A 21767-nucleotide genomic window follows, 5' to 3' on the forward strand; every position below is an offset into this window, starting at 1 on the left:
TTCTTTGGTCAGAATACTCCTTTTTTTGGAAAATATCCTAGCACCAGAGAGCTTCTCTTTATCCTAGAAGAAGGTATTTTATTTAATGTTTCAATTCAGAATGTTTTGTTTGTTGAAAGAAGCTGTGTGGCTCTCTCTTTAGACCTTTCTATTCCACCCTTTTCTTCTCTCCACGTTAGCATTCTTCCAATGTGTGGGTAAAGTGTAGTTGCTTAAAGATCCAGGCAGGAGCCTTCTGTCCTTAAAGCATAGCTTTTCTTTACTGGTTGTGGTACTGATTTGCTAGGCAGTAAGAAGAGTCCAGTTGCTTAGCCTCTGACCCAGTTTCCTGCTTCATATTGGTGGCACTAGTTATTGAATACCAATGAAGAGAACAGGATTGGCTTGACTACCTGGAGGAGGAACCTTTGAGGGAGTGAAAATATACTAGAAAAAGTCTAGAGGTCTTGAGAGAATGGGGCTTGACATGTGGCTAAAGAAGCTCAGAATTCCTGTTATTTTTCTTTGAAAATTGTTGTTTAGTTTTAACTGCTCTTTGAGCAGGAGTAAAGTTTGAACATCTAAAAATGACTTTTTCCCTTGTTTCATTTTGTTCACTTTTTTGTTGAGAGTTTCTATTTTCTGTGAGATCAAATATGATTTCATTTCCCCTTTCTGAAGTCCCACCGGCATAGGAAAGAATGTAAACACCACAAAAGCAAGGGTTTTGCTTTATTCAGTGTAGTATCCTTGCACTTTGTAAGGTTATCTGGCAGAAGAAAAGTGCCCTTCAAATTTACTGAATGAGCTTCCCATCTTTGCCTTTGCATCTCCAACATTTGTCTCTGTTGCTGTGAGAAACCATCTTTGGACACTGCAGTAATAATTAGAGCTCCATTTGGGATAAAGTCTCAGTAGAAGAGTTGAAGGCAACTAGATCTTCTATTTATTCCCTGCTTTTCCTTCCTCATCCTTTCAGCTCAACCTGTGAGCCCTGTGCTTTTATCTTGACTTAGAAAGACATTGAGTTCAGAGAGATGGGTGGTAGCGCAGCGGGTTAAGCGCAAAGCATAAGGACCTGGTTCTCAGTTCAAGCATGGCTCTCCACCTTCAGGGGAGTTGCTTCACAGGCAGTGAAGCAGGTCTGCAAGCGTCTTTGTCTCTCTTCCTCTCTATCTCCCCCTTCTCTCTCAATTTCTCTGTCTATATCCAATAACAAATAAAAAATTTAAAAACCAACAGAAAGACATTGAGTCAGGCAGGTTGGCTATACGAGATAGAAGTTTCACAAATAAGGGCTGAGTGGTGGCGTACCTGGTTGAGTGTACTTGTTACAATGTGCAAGGACCCAGGTTCCAAGCCCCCAGTCCCCACCTGCTAGGGGAAAGCTTTGCAACTGGTGAAGCAGTGCTGTAGGTGTCTATCTCCCCCTGTTCCTCTTGATTTCAATTGTCTCCAATGAAGACTAAAATATGTATGTAAAAAAAAAAAGTTGGGGCCAGGCACACCTAGTTAACAGCTCACATTACAGTGCTCAAGGACATTGGTTCAAGCCCCTGATCCCCACCTGCAGGGGGAAAGCTTCATGAGTAGTGAAGCAGGGCTGCAGGTATCTCTGTCTCTCTTCCCCCTCTATTTCCCCTCTCAACCTCTGTCTCTGACAATAAATAACAAAAATTAAAAGAAGTTCCACGAAATAAGAGATTCAAGGAGATGTTTCATTGGGTGCTCTGCAGTGTTAGTTCTACAAAGATTTTCCTTGTGCTTTTTATTACAGGCAATAGTTGTTTCCCCACCTACTACCCACCCACTTTTACTATAAGAAATGTAGGTCAAGGCTAAAGATTGAGTCAAAGCTTAAGATCAGTGTAAGAAATACTGACTTAGGATGAAAATCATAGATGGTTACTAGACACCTTTTTGATTTGTATTAGATTTTACATCCATAGGATTATGGAACCTCCATTCTCTGATATTAACCAATGTTAATGATTGAGATTTCCCATTGGCTTGCTGTAAATAACAGTCTATCAAAATTTCAGCATCTACCCTTTCCTATAGTCCCATTTCTAACAAGCAGCCGGTCAGTCTCCCATGCCTGTATTAAATGAGTTTGCCTAGTGGTTTTCTTTGAATCTCCTCAGTCCTGCTATTTCCTCCGTAATGTGAAATGTTATTGAACTAGAGAAAATCATCTCTCTATAGCTGGTCTCTTTTCCAATTCCTCTAAAAGTTGTGTTGAAAAGCACCTGATCTGAATAAAGTTGGAAGACTAGGAAAAAGAAGTTTCGTGGATTTAAGTCAAGATACCAAGATGTTAGAAGATGATGGAGCCATGTTGGCCTTCAGCCCGTGGAAAGCGTGGAATTGTCACATCCAATGGTTGTAAACACATCGGCCAATTGGGAAAGAACCTATAAAATTCTGATAATAGAGAAGATGGTACCATGTTATATGCCAAGGAATTGTCACATCCAATGGTTACTGTAAACACATCGGCCAATTGGGAAGGAACCTATAAAGTACTGAGAGTATAGAATGGGATGTGTTATAGAACAATGAGAAGAATGAAGCCAACAGGAGGAATGTTTAAATGTATAAATTTTTGTTTAAAGTATAACTTCAGGACAGCAGATCCATAGGATTGGGGGATATAACTTAAAAAACATCCATCTCAACTTCCCACCTCAGTAAAAATCTTTGGTGTCGGGAGAGAGTAAGCTAAATCCTCGCATGAGACACCCTCATAAGGAAGATTGGGATCAGGATGGTTCCTTAGGGGGGTCTGAAGGACCCGCCTACTTCCCCACCCCAGCTGAAACTGCAATTCCCCTCCCTGCCTCAGGGGGCACTGCAGGCCACAGGGAGGTTGGGGCGGAGCACTACGAGGGGCCTGGAGCTGCTGCCCCGCTCCAGTGCGCGGGGGGCGCTGTGAGGAACCCGAGCTGTGGCTCCGCTCCCAGCCACGGGGGGCGCTGCGCCGCACCGGTGGTTGGTGGTGGCTGTTGGGGGGGTGGGGGGGAACCGCGGCCGCGGGTGGTGCGGAGGGAGGCCTTGCGGGCGGATCGGGCGCTCGGCAGCGGAGGTGGTGGGAGGCGGCGGGCGGGAGCGCGGGTCCGGTCGACCCTGGCGATGGCGGACGCGGCGGCCTCCCCGGTGGGCAAGCGGCTTCTGCTTCTGTTCGCGGACAGCGCGGCCTCGGCTTCGGCCTCGGTTCCCGCGGCAGCGGCGGCAACGGGCGGAGATCCGGGGCCTGCGCTGCGCACTCGGGCCTGGCGGGCCGGCACGGTGCGGGCCATGAGCGGGGCGGTGCCCCAGGACCTAGCGGTGAGTGGCGGCCGAGGCGGGCACTCGAGGCCGGGGCTGCGGGGCCTGCGGGCGGTCTCCCCGGGGGCCTTTGTGAGTGGGCGGTAGGGCGGGGGTGACCCAGTTCCGCGCCCCCCAGATCTCTTCAGCGCCCCCCGTCGGCTCCTGAGCACCCCAAGCTCGGGACGACATGGCTTCCGCGTCGGGGTGTGCGCCCCGGTTTCTCCCGGGGGGGGGCGGCCAGGGCGGCGAGAGCTTCAGCCTCCACCCGCCAAGCCCCGCCTCCTCGGCGACCCCTTTCTCGCCGCCCCCAGCCCCCGCCTTCCGAGGACCGGCTTCGAACCCCGGGCCCCCGGACCCCACAGAGTTCGGCGAGTGTCCCCTTGAAGACGGGATCTGCATTCCCCAGCCTTCCCGGCTGACCTGCGCCCTGTCCCCTTCTTCCCGCAGCCCCGAGTGGGGCGGGAATGTGGGCAATTGTGGAGGCACAGAGGCTGCTGTAGGAGCTGCTGGGGCTTTTTTTTTTTTTTTTTTTTTTTTAATCTGTTTGTTACTTCCTCGTCTGAACCAGCCTCGGCCTGGCGTTTCCAGAAAGGCCAGCTTTGCGCTTCTGGGTGACAGGAGCTGCAGTTGTGACTGGTGTTTGCTAAGTTTTGAGATGGGCCTTAATAGCCGAAGGGGGCTGCTAGTTAGTGTGTAGACGTCTATCTGCATTTTCCTTTCTTCCTTTCTCTCTTTCTCTCTCTCTCTCTCTTTCTTTCTTTCTTTCTTTCTTTCTTTCTTTCTTTCTTTCTTTCTCCTTTCTTCCATTTCTTTCTTTCTTGTCCTAATTCAGCTTTTGTTTTGAAACTTTGAGTTAGGGCTTGACTGCTTCGGTGTTTTTGTGATTAAAACTAACAGCATTTGGGACTATGGTGTGCTAATTTTGTTAATGGGACTGCAAAATACTGTTTTTCAGCATTGGCAAACCTCTTTAGTTCCTCATTCTGGTAGTGACCCAGCCTACTCTGTCGAGATAAGGCTGTGAAAAATAGGGGAATTCTTTTGGCTTGTAGTAAGATCCGAAGACAGAAAGTAAAGTTTCTTAATGAGTTTACTTCTACAGATATTTTATATTTTCGCTGTAAAGGGGAACGCGTTTTGTGATATTTGATATAGTGTAGGTTTCAGTTGTCCAATTTACTTCCTATTGATCCGGTGTGTTAGGCATCCTCATTCACCCATTTATGGGTCGTTTCACTTGTGGCTGCCTTAATGAATTGCAATGAATTTTTCTATTTGTTTACTTGCTTTGATCTTTGTCCATGGTCTCTGTAAGAAAAGGCTGCTTGGACATTTGTAAGACTTGGGTTGGAGGTCGTCAGTTTTGTAAAAAGGTATCAGAAATGTAAGAGGGCTTGAGGATGATTAAGAAGGGGATTTGGATTTAAATTCCTGTGTGCTTTCTTTAGAAGATTACTTTCTAGGTTGGCTTGGGGAGTCATCCTTTTCAGATATAACATGTTACCCCCCCCCCTTGAATGCAAAACATACTTGAAGTTCACCATTACAGGCATATATATTTAACCAAAGTTATAGTTTGCCTTCTCTTTCCAGTCAGAATATTATATTCTAGTTGTTCTCCACCATCAGATGAATTGCTAATGAGCTCTGCATCTGAAATGGCTACCCTTTTACTTTCTTGTTTGCTAGGCTCCCTATGGATAGAGGCTTTTGAAATGCACTGAGATGTTGGGTACCTACTTAAATACTGGGTAATTTTACCACTGGGCTTATAGAATTGTTTTCTCAAGCCAAATAAAAAGTTGTAATGATTCTTGTAAATTAAAGCAACAACTGTGTTGAACTGTGTGGAGCTGTATGAAGACAGATTTGGGTTTTGAGAATACATAAATGCAAGTCTTGTTTATCAAGGGACATAGATGAGAAAACAGCCAAAACAGAACTCAGAACCATTAGAATTTTTCACCAGCTTGCAAAATTGCTCAGTAATTGCTAGTGCTGTGTTCAGGATCTGTTAGTGATTATAATTAGTATAGGATCAGAACTTGCCGTTAGTTTTCCTTTTCATTAAAGAGAGTTTCCTTTGGACCTTGGGCATGTGGACCTTTCCAATTTGCACCACACACCGTAGTAAACACAACTGTCTTCCAATCAAAAGTGTTCTTCCTGTACTCAAGGGTGGAGTTTGCAAGCAGCTGGCCTGTGATTGGGCAGATTTTCATTCAGTTATGTTTAAGATGTTTTCAGGCATGCTTGGCTTTGAGTAATGCATAGCAGGGCGCCCCCTGTTAAGGATGAGTAATTGAGGGTTGAATGAATGGGTTTTTTGAAATGATTGAAAATATTTCTTGATTTTGAGTACCATTAATATTCTCTTTCTAAATAAATTTTGATTCAGAAGTCTGACCTCTATGAGTCCTTTTGGAAAATACCAAAATCATATCCTGCTTGAAGATAAAATATGAAAAAAGGAAGCTCAGAATCCTGTTGACTTTGAGTTTTGTTGATAAGAATTTGATAGTTGGACAACTTCAGCATCAGAGCTATGCTGACAATTACTAAAAATTTTAGATGAAGTAGGAAAACAGCGTTTTTTTCCTTCTCGTGGAATAATTATTTGTATTTCAGAATAAGCCCTTCATGTTAACATTTTTTGTTATATGGTGTATTGCACCAAAGTAAAGGACTGGGGGGAGTAGGGGGATCTTTTTTTTTTTTTTTTTTTTCCCCAGGGGAATCTTTCATATCCTGGTGCATGATGGTGGAGGAGGACCTAGGCTGGAGATGAGAGTGTCTTGCAGAAAATTGAGAAGTTTTACACATGTATCAAAAACAGTATTTACTGTAAACCATTAGTCCCCCAATTTAAAAAAATTGTCACAGGATTAATGAATTCTTATGCACTTATTTCTAGCTTCTATTTTTGTGCCCTATCTGTTTTTGTCCTATTTTTGTCCTATCTATTTTTGTGTCCTACAAGCAAAACTGGTTAATATTCATATACAATGTCTTTACCTACTAATTTATTTCTTTTGAAAAATATTTATCATTGTGGTCCTGGAGATGGCACAGTAGATAAGGCATTGAACTCTCAAGCATGAGATCCTGAGTTCTATTCCCAGCAGCACATGTACCAGAGTGAGGTCTGGTTTGGTTCTCTCTCTCCTCCTATCTTTCTTATTAATAAATAAGTATTATAAAAATAAGAATATGTGTTATTTTAAATTTTTATTTTTTGTATTTATTATTATAATTTATTTATTTTACCAGAGTACTCATTACTCAACTCTGGCCTTGGGCGGTGGGACAGCATAATGGTTATGCAAACAGACCTCATGCCTGAGGCTCTTAAGTCCCAGGTTCAATCCCCCACACTACCATAAGCCAGAGCTGAGCAGTGCTCTGGTGTTTCTCTCTGTGTGTGTGTCTCTCTCTGCATCTCTCTCAAAAATAAAATTAATTTAAAAAAGTTTAAAAAAAACCAAAACTCTGGCCTATGGTGGTGTGAAGGATTGAATCTGGAATATCGGAACCTCAGGCTTGAGAGTCTTTTTGCATAACCATTATGCTATCTGCCCTGCCCTTATAATTTTTAAAAAATATTTATTTGTTCCCTTTGTTGTAGTTATTATCATTGTTGTTACTGATGTCATCGTTGTTAGGAGAGAGAGAAATGGAGAGAGATGGGGAAGACAGAGAGAGGAGAGGAAGACAGACACCTGCACACCTGCTTCACTGCCTGTGAAGCAACTCCCCTGCAGGTGGGGAACCAGGGGCTCCAACTGGGATCGTTATGCCGGTCCTTGCTCTTCGCGCTACGTGCCCATAACCCGCTGCGCTACCGCTCGATTCCCAAATATTTATTTTCTTGCTCTTGTTTTATTGTTGTAGTTATTCTTGTCATCGTTGTTGGATAGGACAGAGAGAAATGGAGAGAGGAGGGGAAGACAGAGAGGGGGAGAGAAAGACACCTGCAGACCTGCTTCCTCCCCTGTGAAGCGACCCCCTGCAGGTGGGGAGCGGGGGCTCGAACGGGGATCCTTAAACCGGTCCTTGCGCTTCACGCCATGTGCGCTTAACCCGCAATGTTATCGCCCAACTCCCTTATAATTTTTTAACCAAAACACTACTCAGTTCTGGGGATTGAATCTGGGACTTGAAACCTGGAGCATGAAAATAGCTTTTTTTTTTTCTTCTTTTTTCTTTATATTAGTGGGAGTAGGAAGGAGACATAGAAGGCAGTGAGAAAACCAAAGTGCCGGGATGACACTCATGATTAAACTCAACTTAGTTTGACAGTACAGACCTTCACTGCCACCTGTTAGGACACCATCATAATTTATTTATTTTTATTTATTTATTTCCAGAGTATGGCTCAGCTCTGGTTTATGGTGGTGTGGGGGATTAAACCTGGGACTTTGGAGTCTCAGGCATGAGAGCCTCTTTGTATAACCACTGTTATCTACCCCCGCCCTATGCCACCATATATGTATTTTTTAAATTTATCTATCCAAGAGTAGTGTTGAGTTAAGGCATATATGTATTTTTAATTTTATTAGATAGTACAGGGTTGTTTTCCTATACAATTGTAGCATTTCATACCAGCAGAGTACTGCTCAGTTCTGGTTTGTGGTGGTGCTGGGACATGAACCTGGGATCTTTATCTTTAGTACCTCTAGTATGAAAGCTTTATTTATTTATTTATTTGTTTTTACCAGAACACTGATCAGCTCTGATTTATGATGGTGCAGGGGATTGAATCTGGGACTTCGAAGCCTCAGGCATGACAGTCTATTTGCATAACCATTATGCTATCTACCCCTGCCCATATGAAAGCTTTTTGCATAACCATTATGCTGTCTTCCCAACCTGCTCCCCCTCTGTAGGTGGGGACTGAGGGTTTGAACCCAGGTCCTTATGCACTGTAATGCATGCACTCTACCAGGTATGTCACTTCCCAGCCCCTACATTTCTTTTTTTTGAGATATCTATGACTGCCTTTTACCTCTTTGAAACAAAATTGGAATTGTCTTACCACACTGTACAAGTTTTATGTATACTAGGGATAATAGCACCCCCTTTTTAAAAATTTTTATTGTTTTTTAATTTATTTATTGAATAGAGACAGCCAGAAATTGAGAGGAGAGGAGCTAGAAAGGGAGAGAGACACTTGTAACACTGCTTCACCACTTGCAAAGCTTTCCCCTGTAGGTGGGGACTGGAGGCTTGAATCCCAGTCCTTGGGTCCTTGTGCATTATAACATGTGTGCTCAACCAGGTGTGCCACCACCCAGCCCCTTTCTTTTCTTTTTATTTCTTTTTTTTTTTTATAACTAATTTCTGGGTTAATTGCATGAGGACTCCCCATCTGAATCTCTTCTATAAATATAGATATTTATAGAATAATATATTTGTATTTATATAAATATAATATCTTCTATAAACTTCAATTATTAAAAATTTTTCCTTTAGATTTTAGTCTCTAAATTATTACTATTTTATTATTATCTTTATTTATTGGATAGAGACAGTCAGAAATCAAGAGGGAAGGGGGAGGTAGAGAGGGTGAAAGATAGACACCTGCAGCCCTGCTTCACCACTTGTGAAACTTTTCCCATGCAGGTGGGGACCGGGGATTTGAACCCGGGTCCTTGCACACTGAAATGTGTGCACTGAATCAGGTGCACCACCACTGGCCCCTCTAAATTATTTTTTAATAGTATATGAGTTGGGAAATCAAACTTTTTCTTGAGTAGCCAGTTGTGGCAGCACCAATTTAATTAAGCCCTCTTTTCCATCTAAGACTTGAAGGAGTGGAAGCATCACCTAAATAATAATTATTTTTCAAAGGATTTTGTTTATTAATGAGAAAGACAGGAGGAGGGAGGGAACCAGGCATCACTCTGGTATATGTGCTGCCAGGATTGACCTCAGGCTTGAGAACCCAGTGCTCTACTGCGCCATCTCCTGGACAGCATAATGATTATTTTTTTAATTTTGATTTTGATTATTTTGTTATCTTCATCCCCCTGGGCTGCTTTTTATTTTTCTTAAATTTTTGTTATTTATTTACTTATTTAATGGTAGAAAGGATAGAGGAAATCAGAGGATCACTCTGCTGGCACATGTGAACGGATACCAAGAATCAAATTCAGGACCTCTTTGTAGGTTTACTGCTTTAGCTTATGCAACATCTCCCAGGCCAGGGTGACTTTTTTTTTGGGGGGTGAGGGGGCCGTCACCAGATCTTTAGCATTTTAAGATGACTCTTTTTTTATAAATGATACAGAGAAATGCCTCTATCTGGTCTTTTAAAATTTTTCATTAAAAAAAATTATTCCCTTTGTTGCCTTTGATGTTTTATTGTAGTTATTATTGTTGTCGTTGTTGTTGGATAGGACAGAGAGAAATGGAGAGAAGTGGGGAAGACAGAGGGAGAGAAAGAACCTGCAGACCTGCTTTACCACTTGTGAAGTGACTCCTCTGCAGATGGGGAGCCGGGGGCTCGAACTCGTATCCTTACGCTGGTTCTTGCGCTTTGCGCCACATGCGCTTAACCCACTGCACTACCTTAAAAAAATTTTTTTAAGATTTATTATTATTTATTTATTCCCTTTTGTTGCCCTTGTTGTTTTATTGTTGTAGTTATTGTTGTCGTTGTTGTTGGATAGGAGAGAGAAATGGAGAGAGGAGGGGAAGACAGGGGTAAAGACAGACACCTATAGACCTGCTTCACCTCTTGTAAAGCAACTTCCCTGCAGGTGGGGAGCCGGGGACTCGAACCTCGAACCTTACGCCGGTCCTTGCGGTTTTTGCTACTTGCACTTAACCTGCAGCGCTACCGCCCAACTCCCTTTTAAAATTTTTTATTCATTTATTCATGAAGAATGATAGGCAGAGAAAGAACTCTGGTACATGTGTGGCTGTGGGTTGAACTTGGGACCTCATGCTCTCGAATGCTGTACTTTACCCACTGTGCTACCTCCTGGACCACTAGGATGACTTGTTAAGATAGAAAGTGACGGGAGTCGGGTGGTAGCGTAGCGGGTTAAGCGCACGTGGCGCAGAGCGCAAGGACTGGAGTAAGGATCCCGGTTCAAGTCCCTGGCTCCCCACCTGCAGGGAGGTTGCTTCTCAGGCGGTGAAGCAGGTCTGCAGGTGTCTTTCTGTCCCCCTCTCTGTCTTCTCCTCCTCTCTCCATTTCTCTCTGTCCTATCCAACAACGACGACATAAATAGCAACAAGAACAATAAAACAAGGGCAACAAAAGGGAATAAATAAAAAATAAATATTAAAAAAAAAGTTTAAAAAAGTGACAGGAAGTCAGGCGGTAGCGCAGCGGGTTAAGCGCACGTGGCACAAAGCTCAAGGACCAGTATAAGGATCCCGGTTCGATCCCCTGGCTCCCCATCTATAGGGGAGTCACTTCACAGGCCCTAAAGCATGTGTGCAGGTGTCTCTCTTCCTCTCCCCCTCTCTGTTTTCCCTTCCTCTCTCCATTTCTCTCTGTCCTGTCCAACAACAACGATATCAATAACAACAATAATAGCTACAACAGGAGAAAAAACAAGGACAACAAAAGGGAAAATAAATAAATAAATATAAAAAATAAAAAATAAAAAAAAGAAAGAAAGTGACAGAGACTACAGCACCAAAGCCTCCTTCAGGACTGGGCTCAAACCTGGGACATGGGAACACACACACACACACACACACACACACACACACACACACACACACACCCCAACCCCAACCCCAACCCCAACCCCAACCCCAACCCCAACCCCAACCCCAGTCCCCGCCTAGTGTTTTCATAGACTGGGACAAACAGATGGGTAAAGAAGCAGTAGCATTCAGGCTTCTTATGAGGTGGGGGTTGAGCTGCCTTGTTACCTTTTTTTTTTTTATCCTTTAGTCTTTTTTTCATCTGGCAAAAAGATTTACCCTAAAATACTCTTTTCCTTTGATCGGAGATAGTGTTATAATTGTAGCACTGTTCAGGCTAGGATCGTGGTTTTTTTTATTATTAGTTTTTTTATTTTTCCTCATCTGGAAGTCTTCCAAAGAGTGAAAACCTATCCTTATTTTTCCTACCTCTTCCTCCAGACTTTCCTCTTTGTCTCAAGTTAGGTAGACTTTAAAATATCTTTCTACTTTGTTTCCAACATAATAATTACAGTAAGTCCAGGATACATTACCTTGTTTCCATTAGTCTCAAATTATGGCCAAAGTTTGTTTTAATTTGTGTGAATTTAAGTTTTATTTTATTTTTTTACCTCTATCTTAATTTTTCTTTGCACTCTATTTCAGGACTGTGCGTCAGTGGTCACATAAATGCTGTTTAGTTTTGCCTAGTCTCCACTTTCTTTACTAAACAATCAGATCTTTCCTCTTAGTTACCTGTTTGTTTTCTAAGAATTGCTTCACTAACTCCCCACCTGTTAAGGACTCTTTCCCTTCTTAGTACTCATTTGCCTAGTTATTATCCTCACTTACTCGGTTGATTTAGTTTCCCCTTAGTGCCCCCCTCCCCCAATGGTGTGTAAGTAACATAGTGTTTTCTGTTAGCAATTTTCTCAACAGCTGGGGTGGGTTTCCTTTCATAGGCCTGGGGGATACTACACCTGTTGCTGCTTCTCATTTTTCCACTGTCTTTAACAGATTGGTGGTTTTTGAGACCTCCCCAAGTCACTGTCTTAGTGCCAAAGCGTCATTTATCTTATGTAGGTGGGTGAAACCTGCCTGCTTGTTCAGTAGTGACACACATAGTGTGACCTCTTTCAGTTTTGCCGGCAGAGAAACTGTGTGTGTGTGTGTGTGTGTGTGTCTTTCTCTTCAGGGATAACCTGGCTCTAGGGGACTGATTCTCAATAACCGAACTCTCTGGTGACTGATGTGTAAATTATATGTAAGGTTATTAATTTACAATGTGAGATACACCTATTATACTTATTGAGAGATCAGTGCAGAGCCTCCTCTTGGTCTACTCAAGAGACCAAATTACAGCTAAGAAGGACCTTATCTTCAAAGAAAATTGAGTGTTGCCAAAAAGATATTTACAGCAAGCAGCCCTAATTGAGTGCTTCTTCATTTTCTTATCACTTTGTCTGATGTTTTGTTCTCCCTTTTGCTTTTAATGAAGGCATTCATTGACCTTATAGAAAGAAATATGGGGCTGGGGAAAAAGCATAATGGTTATGCAAATATACTTTCGTGCCCCAGGCTTAGAAGCTGTAGGTTCAATCCCCTGTACTACACCATAAGTCAGAGCTGAGTAGTGCTCTGGTTAAAAAAAAAAGAAAAAAAAAGATTTCAAGAGAAAAGAAATTGGTTCTTCCTAGGTTCTGCTATCTCCATATGAGGCATTTCTGAATCCCTAGAATGTTTTTTCCTTTGCTCTTGCAGCATTTTCTTCTTTCTTTTTTAAAAGACTTTATTTATTTATTTTTTTCCCTCCAGGGTTATTGCTGGGCTCGGTGCCTGCACCATGAATCCACCGCTCCTGGAGGCCATTTTTCCCCCTTTTGTTGTAGCCTCGTTGTGGTTATTATTATTGCCATTGTTGATGTTCGTTGTTGGATAGGACAGAGAGAGGGAGAGAAAGATAAGACACCTGCAGACCTGCCTGTGAAGCGACTCCCCTGCAGGTGGGGAGCCGGGGGCTCGAACTGGGATCCTTACTCTGGTCCCTGTGCTTTGCTCTACATGCACTTAACCCACTGCGCCACCACCTGACCCCCAAAAGACTTTATTAATGAGAAAGATAGGAGGGGAGAAAGAGAGAGAGAGAGAGAGAAAGAAAGAGAAAAAGAACCAGATATCACTCTGATACATGTGCTTCTGGAGATTAAACTCAGGACCTCATGCTTAAGAGTCTAATGCTTTATCCACTGCTCCAACTCCTGGACCCTCAGACCACACTTTTCCAGCATTTTTTTGATGACAGTTAACATAGCTTTTTAAAAAATATTTATTAATGAGAGGGATAGGAGAGAGAGAAAGAAGCAGACATCAGTCCGGTACATGTGCTGCCGGGGTTTGAACTCAAGACCTCATGCTTGAGAGTCCAATCAATGCTTTATCCACTTCACCACCTCATGAGCCACTTTGTATTATTTTATTTTATTTTATTTTATTTTATTTTATTTTATTTTATTTTATTTTATTTTATTTATTACCAAGCAGCACCGCTCAGGTCTGGCTTGTAGTGGTGTCAGGGGTTGAACCCAGAGACCTTGGAGCCTTAGGCATGAGGCTCTCTTTGCATAATCTCCCCCACCCAATATGTGCATTTCTGTATTTTAAAAGGCCCTCTGTGTGGTCAACAAGGTTGCATATCAAATAAACTGTTGGGCTCTTAAGCATGAGGTCCTGAGTTTGTACAAGGTAGCACATGTACCAGAGTAATGTCTAGTTCTCTCCTCTTATATCTCTCATTAATAAGTAAAATCTTAAAAATAAATAGTCTCTGTGACCATTCTATCTTAAAAAGAGGAATTTTGGGTTGGGAGGTAGCATAAGGGTTATGCAAATGATTTGATGCCTGAGGCCTGTCTTAAAGTCCAGTTCCCCAGAATCACAATAAGCCAGAGCTGAGCAGTGCTCTGGTTTTAGAGAGGGAGAAAAACAACAAAAAAAGAATATTTAGAAGCCAGTATTAGGTTGTTAAATCTCAATTCTTGAATTTTTACTTTATAAAATACCACTACAAGCGGGGATCAGGGGGGAGCTGGGAGGTAGTGCACTGGGTTAAGTACACATAGTACAAAGCTCAGGGACCCATGATTTGAGCCCTGGGTTCCTTACCTGCAGGGGGGTTGCTTCACAATCAGTGAAGTGTGTGTGTCAATCTCTCAATCTTCCCCTCCTTTCTCAGTTTCTCTGTCCTATCCAACAACAACAAAAATGGAAAAAATGGCCAACAGGAGCAGGGGCACCAAGCCCCACCACCCAGCCCCATCACTACTAATATTTTTGTCTTGAATTATTGGAATACAATTTGAGGCCCCAATTCAAGACATAAGCCTTTGTGATTTATATCTGGGTCGTTAGACACACTAAATACTTAATTTTTCTGATTCAGAAATAGTACATGTCAATTATACAAAATGTAGAAATTATTTTTGAAAATATTAAGAAAAATAAAACCCAGTAATGTTGCAACTTATTAGAAACTTGTTTACATTCTGCTGTATGTTCTAATCTTTTAAAAAATTGTTAAAAATTAAATTTATATTGTATTTTCAATTTTGCATTTTTATTTAGTACAGCATTTGTTTTTCTGTACTACTAAAGACTTGTTAATGAGTAGTTTGAAATTTTTTTTCAGGTTATATGTATTGCTTTCAGAAATAAATGACTCTCTTTGTAAGAAATATCTTAGAGGGAGTCGGGCTGTAGCGCAGCGGGCTAAGCGCAGGTGGCGCAAAGCACAAGGACCGGCATAAGGATCCCGGTTCTAACTCCGGCTCCCCACCTGCAGGGGAGTCGCTTCACAGGCGGTGAAGCAGGTCTGCAGGTGTCTCTTTCTCTCCTCCTCTCTGTCTTCCCCTCCCTCTCTCTATTTCTCTCTGTCCTATCCAACAATGACAACAATAATAACTACAACAATAAAACAACAAGGGCAACAAAAGGGAATAAATAAAATAAAAATAAATATTAAAAAAAAAGAAAAAAGGGAGTCGGGCTGTAGTGCAGCGGGCTAAGCGCAGGTGGCGCAAAGCTCAAGGACCAGCATAAGGATCCCGGTTCGAACCCCGGCTCCCCACCTGCAGGGGAGTCGCTTCACAGGCGGTGAAGCAGGTCTGCAGGTGTCTATCTCTCTCTCCATCTCTCTGTCTTCCCCTCCTCTCTCCATTTCTCTCTGTCCTATCCAACAACGACAACAACAATAATAAAACAATAAAACAACAAGGGCAACAAAAGGGAATAAATAAAATAAATATAAAAAATAATTAAAAAAAAAGAAAAAGAAATATCTTAGAATTTTTATTGAATAATTTAGTTTCCCTTTCACTGAATATTGAAATTGTTTTATCAATAATTCTGTGACAAGCATTTTTGTGAATAAAGTCTGTTCTGTGTTATTTGCTAGGATAATTTCCAGGAGTGATCTTATGAAGGAGGCATCTTTGTGTAAATTATTATATATTTTAAACATTTTATTCATTCATGAGAGAGGAGCGAAAGAACCAGACATCACTCTGGCACATGTGCTGCCAGGGACTGAATTCAGGACCTCATGCTTGAGAGTGCAACACTTTATCCACTGCGCCACCTCCCAGATCATGTACCTATGGAATGTTTATCAGGAGTCTGCTAATTACTTTTTTAGTGGCCTAAGAGGTGGCCCAGTGTGTAGGAATTTACGCTCTCAAGCATGGAGTCCCCAGTTCTATCTCAGCATTTTATGTACCAGAGTAATTGTCTTTGTTCTCTCTTAAATAAATAAATCTTTTTAAAATTCACTTAACTCCTAGAGACAATCCTTTGAACTAGTACTTAGTGTCTCTATTTATAGATAAAGCAGTGAGGTGACACTGCTTTAAGAGACTGGAAAGCTGGGGTGAAAGTCTAGATCTTTGTGATTCTATGGCTCCTAAAAAGCAGTACTTAGAGCAGGAGAGTTAGCAAAATGGCTATGCACAAGTCTTTCATGCCTGAGGCTCTGAAGTTTCAAGTTCAGTCCTCCAACTACCATAAACTAGAGCTGAGCAGTACTCTGGTTAAAAAAAAAAAAAAGTATTGAGAGTCAGGCGGTGGCACAATGGGTTAAGCGCACGTGGCACGAAGTGCAAGGACCATAAGGATCCTGGTTAGAGCCCCCAGCTCCTCATCTGCAGGGGAGTCACTTCACAGGCGGTGAAGCAGGTCTGCAGGTGTCTTTCTCTCCCCCTCTGTCTTCCCCTCCTCTCTCCATTTCTCTCTGTCCTATCCAACAACAAAGACAGCAACAACAACAACAATAATAACTACAACAATAAAAAAACAAGGGTAACAAAAGGGAATAAATAAAATATTTTAAAAAGTATTATCTATACATGCACATACATAAATATATACTTTTGTGTACTTGAATCTTTATTCAGTTTGTTTCTGCAATATGCCAGTAATAGCATTTAATTCACTGAGGATGTTAGAAAGAAAAAGTAGGGATAATTGTTAGAAATATTTCTTGAAAATAAAAGAAATTATAAAGATAAAATTATTTTTGTTTGAAAACACCAGTATTCTAGACACACATCATTCTCTGCCTTGGCCATCAAGATACCCAATAGTTTTACAATATGTGTAACAGATTTTGTATTTTGTTTAGAATGTAGGAAACAAAACTGAAAAGAGTTTTAATAACTTTGGGAGTTAGTTTTCCATCTTCCATAAATCTCCATAATCATCACAGCGTCTGTCTAAAGATAACTTACCTGGGAGAACACACTACTATGGAGGAGGATCTTCCCCTTCCAGTGGGGAGCCTGGGGCTCCAACAGGGATCTCTGTGTGGGTCCTTGGCTTTGTACTATGTGTGTTTAACCTGATATGCCAGCATCTGACCCCTTCAACTCTTATTTTTCTCTCCTTCCCTCCTTCCTTCCTTCCTTCCTTCCTTCCTTCCTTCCTTCCTTCCTTCCTTCCTTCCTTCCTTCGTACCTTTTTGTTTTTGTGTGTGTGGGGGGGTATAGCTGGGATGGGTAGGGCTAGACTGGCTGAGTGAGCTCTTATTTTTCTTTTCTTCTCTTTCTTTCTTTCTTTCTTTCTTTCTTTCTTTTTTTATGAAACCTGACTTTTCTTCTTCCTCCTCCTTCTTTTAATTTTTTTTTATTTTTAAATTTTTAAATTTTTTTTAGTACTAGGTTTTTTTAAATTTTTTATTGAGGAATTAATGTTTTACATTCAACTTACAGTAAGTACACTAGTTTGTACATGCATAACATTCCCCAGATTCCCATATAACAATACAACCCCCACTAGGGCCTCTGTATCCTTCTTGGACCTGTATTCTCCCCACCCACCCACACCCACCCCAGAGTCTTTTACTTTGGTGAGATATGCCAATTCCATTTCAGGTTCTACTTCTGTTTTCTCTTCTGATCTTGTTTTTCAACTTCTGCCTGAGACTGAGATCATCCCATATCCATCCTTCTGTTTCTGACTTATTTCACTCAACATGATTTTTTCAAGGTCCATCCAAGATCGGCTGAAAACGGTGAAGTCACCATTTTTTACAGCTGAGTAGTATTCCATTGTGTATAGATACCACAACTTGCTCAGCCACTCATCTGTTGTTGGACACCTGGGTTGCTTCCAGGTTTTGGCTATTACAAATTGTGCTGCCAAGAACATATGTGTACACAGATCTTTTTGGATGGATGTGTTGAGTTCCTTAGGATATATCCCCAGGAGAGGAATTGCAGGGTCATAGGGTAGGTCCATTTCTAGCCTGAGAGTTCTCCAGACCGTTCTTCGCAGAGGTTGGACCAATTGATATTCCCACCAGCAGTGCAGGAGGGTTCCTTTGACCCCACACCCTCTCTAGCATTTGCTGCTGTTACCTTTTCTGATGTATGACATTCTCACAGGAGTGAAGTGGTATCTCATTGTTGTCTTTATTTGCATTTCTCTGACAATCAGAGACTTGGAGCATTTTTTCATGTGTTTCTCAGCCTTTTGGATCTCTTCTGTGGTGAATATTCTGTCCATGTCCTCCCCCCATTTTTGGATGGGGTTATTAGTTTTCTTGTTGAGTTTGGCAAGCTCTTTATATATGTTGGTTATTAAACTCTTGTCTGATGTATGGCATGTAAAGATCTCCCATTCTGTGAGGGGTCTCTTGGTTTGGGTAGTGGTTTCTTTTGCTGTGAAGAAGCTTTTTAATTTGATGTAATCCCATATGTTTATACTTGCCTTAGTCTTCCTTGTAATTGGATTCGTTTCATTGAAGATGTCTTTGAAATTTATGCAGAAAAGAGTTGTGCCAATATTTTCTTCTAAGTATCTGATAGTTTGTGGTCTAACATCCAAGTCCTTGCTCCACTTGGAATTTACTTTTGTATTTGGTGAAATATAGTGGTTCAGTTTTATTCTTCTGCATGTTTCAACCCATTGTTTCCAACACCATTTGTTGAAGAGACTCTGCTTTCCCCATGTAATAGTCTGGGCACCTTTGTCAAAGATTAGATGTCCATAGGTGTGGGGGCTCAAGCTCTTATTTTTCTAAGCATAGTCACCTCCAATTCTATTCATTTTGTCCCAAAGGACACAATCTTATCATTTTTGATGGCAGAGTAGTATCTGTGCAATATATATCCCATAACTTTTTTAGAAGTCATCTGTTGATGGGCATTTAGGCTGCTTCCAGTCTTTGACTATTGTGAATAATGCAGCTATGAACGTAGGGCTGCATATGTCCCTTCAAATTAGTGCTTGAGTATCTTTGGATAAATGCCTAAGAGTGGTATTGCTGGATCATAAGGTTTATATATTAAAGGACACTCCATGCAGTCTCCAAAGTATTTGTACCAGTTTTCATTCCCACCAGCAGTGGAATAAATAATATTTTTAAAAGTTGATTATATAATAATGTGAATATATTTTTTATGTAGCACTAGAAAATAAATTCTGGATCATGAATATGTGTGATACCTTGAGTCAATTTTTTTTTTTCTTCTTACTTGTTTGTTTGCTGTTAGGAGAAATTGAGAGAATAAGGGTAGATGGAGAGAGAGACGCTTGTAGCACTGCTTTCACACAAGCCCCCAGTTCCCACCTGCAGGGGGAGGACTTTGTAAGTGGTGAAGCAGTGTTACAGGTGTCTCTATCTCTCTCCCTTTCTGTCACCCCCTCCCCTCTTGATTTCTGGCTGTTTCTAAATAAAGATAATAGAGAGTTGGGCAGTAGCACAGCGGTTAAGCGCATGTGACAAAGCACAAGGACGGGGATAAGGATCCTGGTTCAAGCCCCACCTGCAGGTGGTGAAGCAGGTCTGCAGGTGTCTTTTTCTCCCCCTCTCTGTCTTCCCCTCCTCTCTCCATTTCTCTCTGTCCTATCCACTAATGACAACATCAATAACAGCAACAATAATAACTACAACAATAAAATAACAAGGATAACAAAAGGGAATAAATATTTAATAAGTAAGTAAAGATAATATAAAAAATTATATCTTTAGGGGGCTGGATGGTAGTAGCACACCCAACTAAGTGTACATATTAACATGTGCAAGACCTAGTTTTGAACCCCTGCTCCTCAACTGTAAGGGGACACTATATGAGCAGTGAAGCAGGTCTGCTGATATTTATCTTTCTCTTGCATTACCCCTCTGCTCTCAATTTCTTTCTGCCCTATTAAATAAAATAGAAAAAAATCGGCCACCAGGAGCAGCGGATTCATAGTGCCAACACCAGGCCCCCAGAGATTACACTGGTGGGAAGAAAAACATGAAAATAAAAATAAATATTTTAGAAAATAACCAAAACTACAATGTCTACCTCAGTATGTCTCAAAATGTAGAATATCTCTTCTGACAGGAAGCAAAGCATTATGATGACACCAAGCTTCTGCTAACAGATCTGAGATCATTGCTGAAGGTGCCACTTAAAAATCCACTCGTACTAGGAGGGCAACTCTTTCATTCTTCAGTGTTTTTCAGTGTTTATTCATATATATATATATATGTGTGTGTGTGTGTGTGTGTGTATATACTTTTTTTTCCCCGTGTATATGTCACCTACTCAGAAACTAATGAATTCATAGCCACTTTTAGTAAGAATATAAAAAATATTTTCCTTGAGCCTAGGTGGTTGTTGTGCATCTGGTAGAGTACGATGTACGTGACCTGGGTTTAGCCCTCCCCATCTCCACATGCAGGTGGAAAGCTCCACAAGTGGCAAAGCAACGTTGCAGGTGTCTCTCTTCTATGCCTGAGGTTCCCAGTTCAATGCCTAGTTCAGTGTACCAAGAGTGCTCTGGCTTCTTTCATTCTATGTGTCTCAAGTAAAGCCCTTGAGCTCTCTCTCTCCCTCTCTTTCTCTTTCTTCCTCTCTCTCTTTCATACGTAGTCAATAAAAATCTTTCTTAAAAAAGGCCACCAGGAGTGCTGTATTCATAGTGCAGGCACTAAATACTGAGCTCTAAAATAACTCTGGTGGCAAATAATGAAATAAGTAATTTTTTCCCCTATCTATCCTTAGACAAGATGTACTGAATTCTGTATTACATTATTAGCACAGTGCATTTACATAGTGAACTCCCAGCTTGTGTGCATAAATAAGAACTGGAAACTAAGAACTGTGAATTTCTCTAGAGTCATGACTAAAAATTACTGACTGTAGATAACTCATGTCCTGTTTTCCTTTTTCAGGGAGGATGAGATAGCAGCTTCTGCTCTAAAGTGAGATTAGTTTTGTTGAAATCCACTATAAGAATTTAGAAGCAAGTTAATTGAATTTTTACTATTCGGTTATCTAAAACAGAGGGCTTATGTTTATTTATTTGTGTGTATCCATATACACATATAAGCACATCTACATATATGTATGACCAGAGATTGAATGTGAGACCTATTATATATGCAAAGCACACACTCTACAACTTAGCTACAACCTTATACCTGCTTGTATATTAAGTATAAGATTTCTTCAAATGTGACATCCAAACTGCTTTCTTTCTTTTTGCAGATCTTTGTAGAATTTGATGGCTGTAACTGGAAACAACACTCCTGGGTTAAAGTTCATGCTGAAGAAGTTATTGTGCTACTGCTAGAAGGCTCTCTAGTGTGGGCACCCCGGAAAGACCCAGTCCTTGTCCAGGGCACTCGGGTCTCAGTTGCACAGTGGCCAGCTCTGGTAAGTAACTTTCATTGTCTGGAAACATATATCTTATATTGTAACTGGTATTTATGCAGTAGTTGAACTCCTTAGAATCCCCAAAGTTTTGGGAGTTGGGCAGTAGCGCAGCGGGTTAAGCGCACGTGGCGCAAAGCGCAAGGACCAGCATGAGGATCCCAGTTCCAGCCCCAGCTCCCCACCTGCAGGGGAGTCGCTTCACAGGCGGTGAAGAAGGTCTGCAGGTGTCTGTCTTTCTCTCCCCCTCTCTGTCTTCCCCTCCTCTCTCCATTTCTCTCTGTCCTGTCCAACAACGACATCAGTAACAACCACAATAATAACTACAATAAAAAAAACAAGGACAACAAAAGGAAATAAATATTAATAAAAAAAAAGAATCCTCAAAGTTTCATGCTTTGTCTTAACACACTTATTCTGCAGTTACCAAAGAAAAATTAGAATTTCTCTATCTTCTGAAACATTCTATGTTAGATAATATTTGATACATTTTATTTCCAAAGAATTTCTTCACCTAAGGGGAAAAAAAGGTAAGATCTTTTCTCATAGAACAAGTATGAAACTGTTTGTTTGTTGTTGTCACTGGGGCATCATCATTCCGAGATGACTTTTCCAGATCAAGACAGGGAGAAAGATACCACA

At 41.4% G+C, this 21767-nt stretch overlaps 1 protein-coding gene across 1 annotated transcript in view; it reads left to right on the top strand.

Moving 5' to 3' along the window:
- Nucleotides 1-2842: 2842 nt before the first annotated feature.
- Nucleotides 2843-21767, top strand: part of KDM3B (lysine demethylase 3B) — a 67737-nt gene continuing 48812 nt past the window's right edge. Inside the window, exons 1-2 of the mRNA XM_060178689.1 lie at nucleotides 2843-3306; nucleotides 20961-21128. Coding sequence (XP_060034672.1) covers nucleotides 3112-3306; nucleotides 20961-21128 — 363 coding nt within the window. The 5' untranslated portion in view covers nucleotides 2843-3111. The remainder of the gene's footprint in view (nucleotides 3307-20960; nucleotides 21129-21767) is intronic.

Source organism: Erinaceus europaeus, chromosome 2 (genome assembly GCF_950295315.1).
Source record: "Erinaceus europaeus chromosome 2, mEriEur2.1, whole genome shotgun sequence".
In the NCBI taxonomy this organism is placed as follows: Eukaryota; Metazoa; Chordata; class Mammalia; order Eulipotyphla; family Erinaceidae; genus Erinaceus; species Erinaceus europaeus.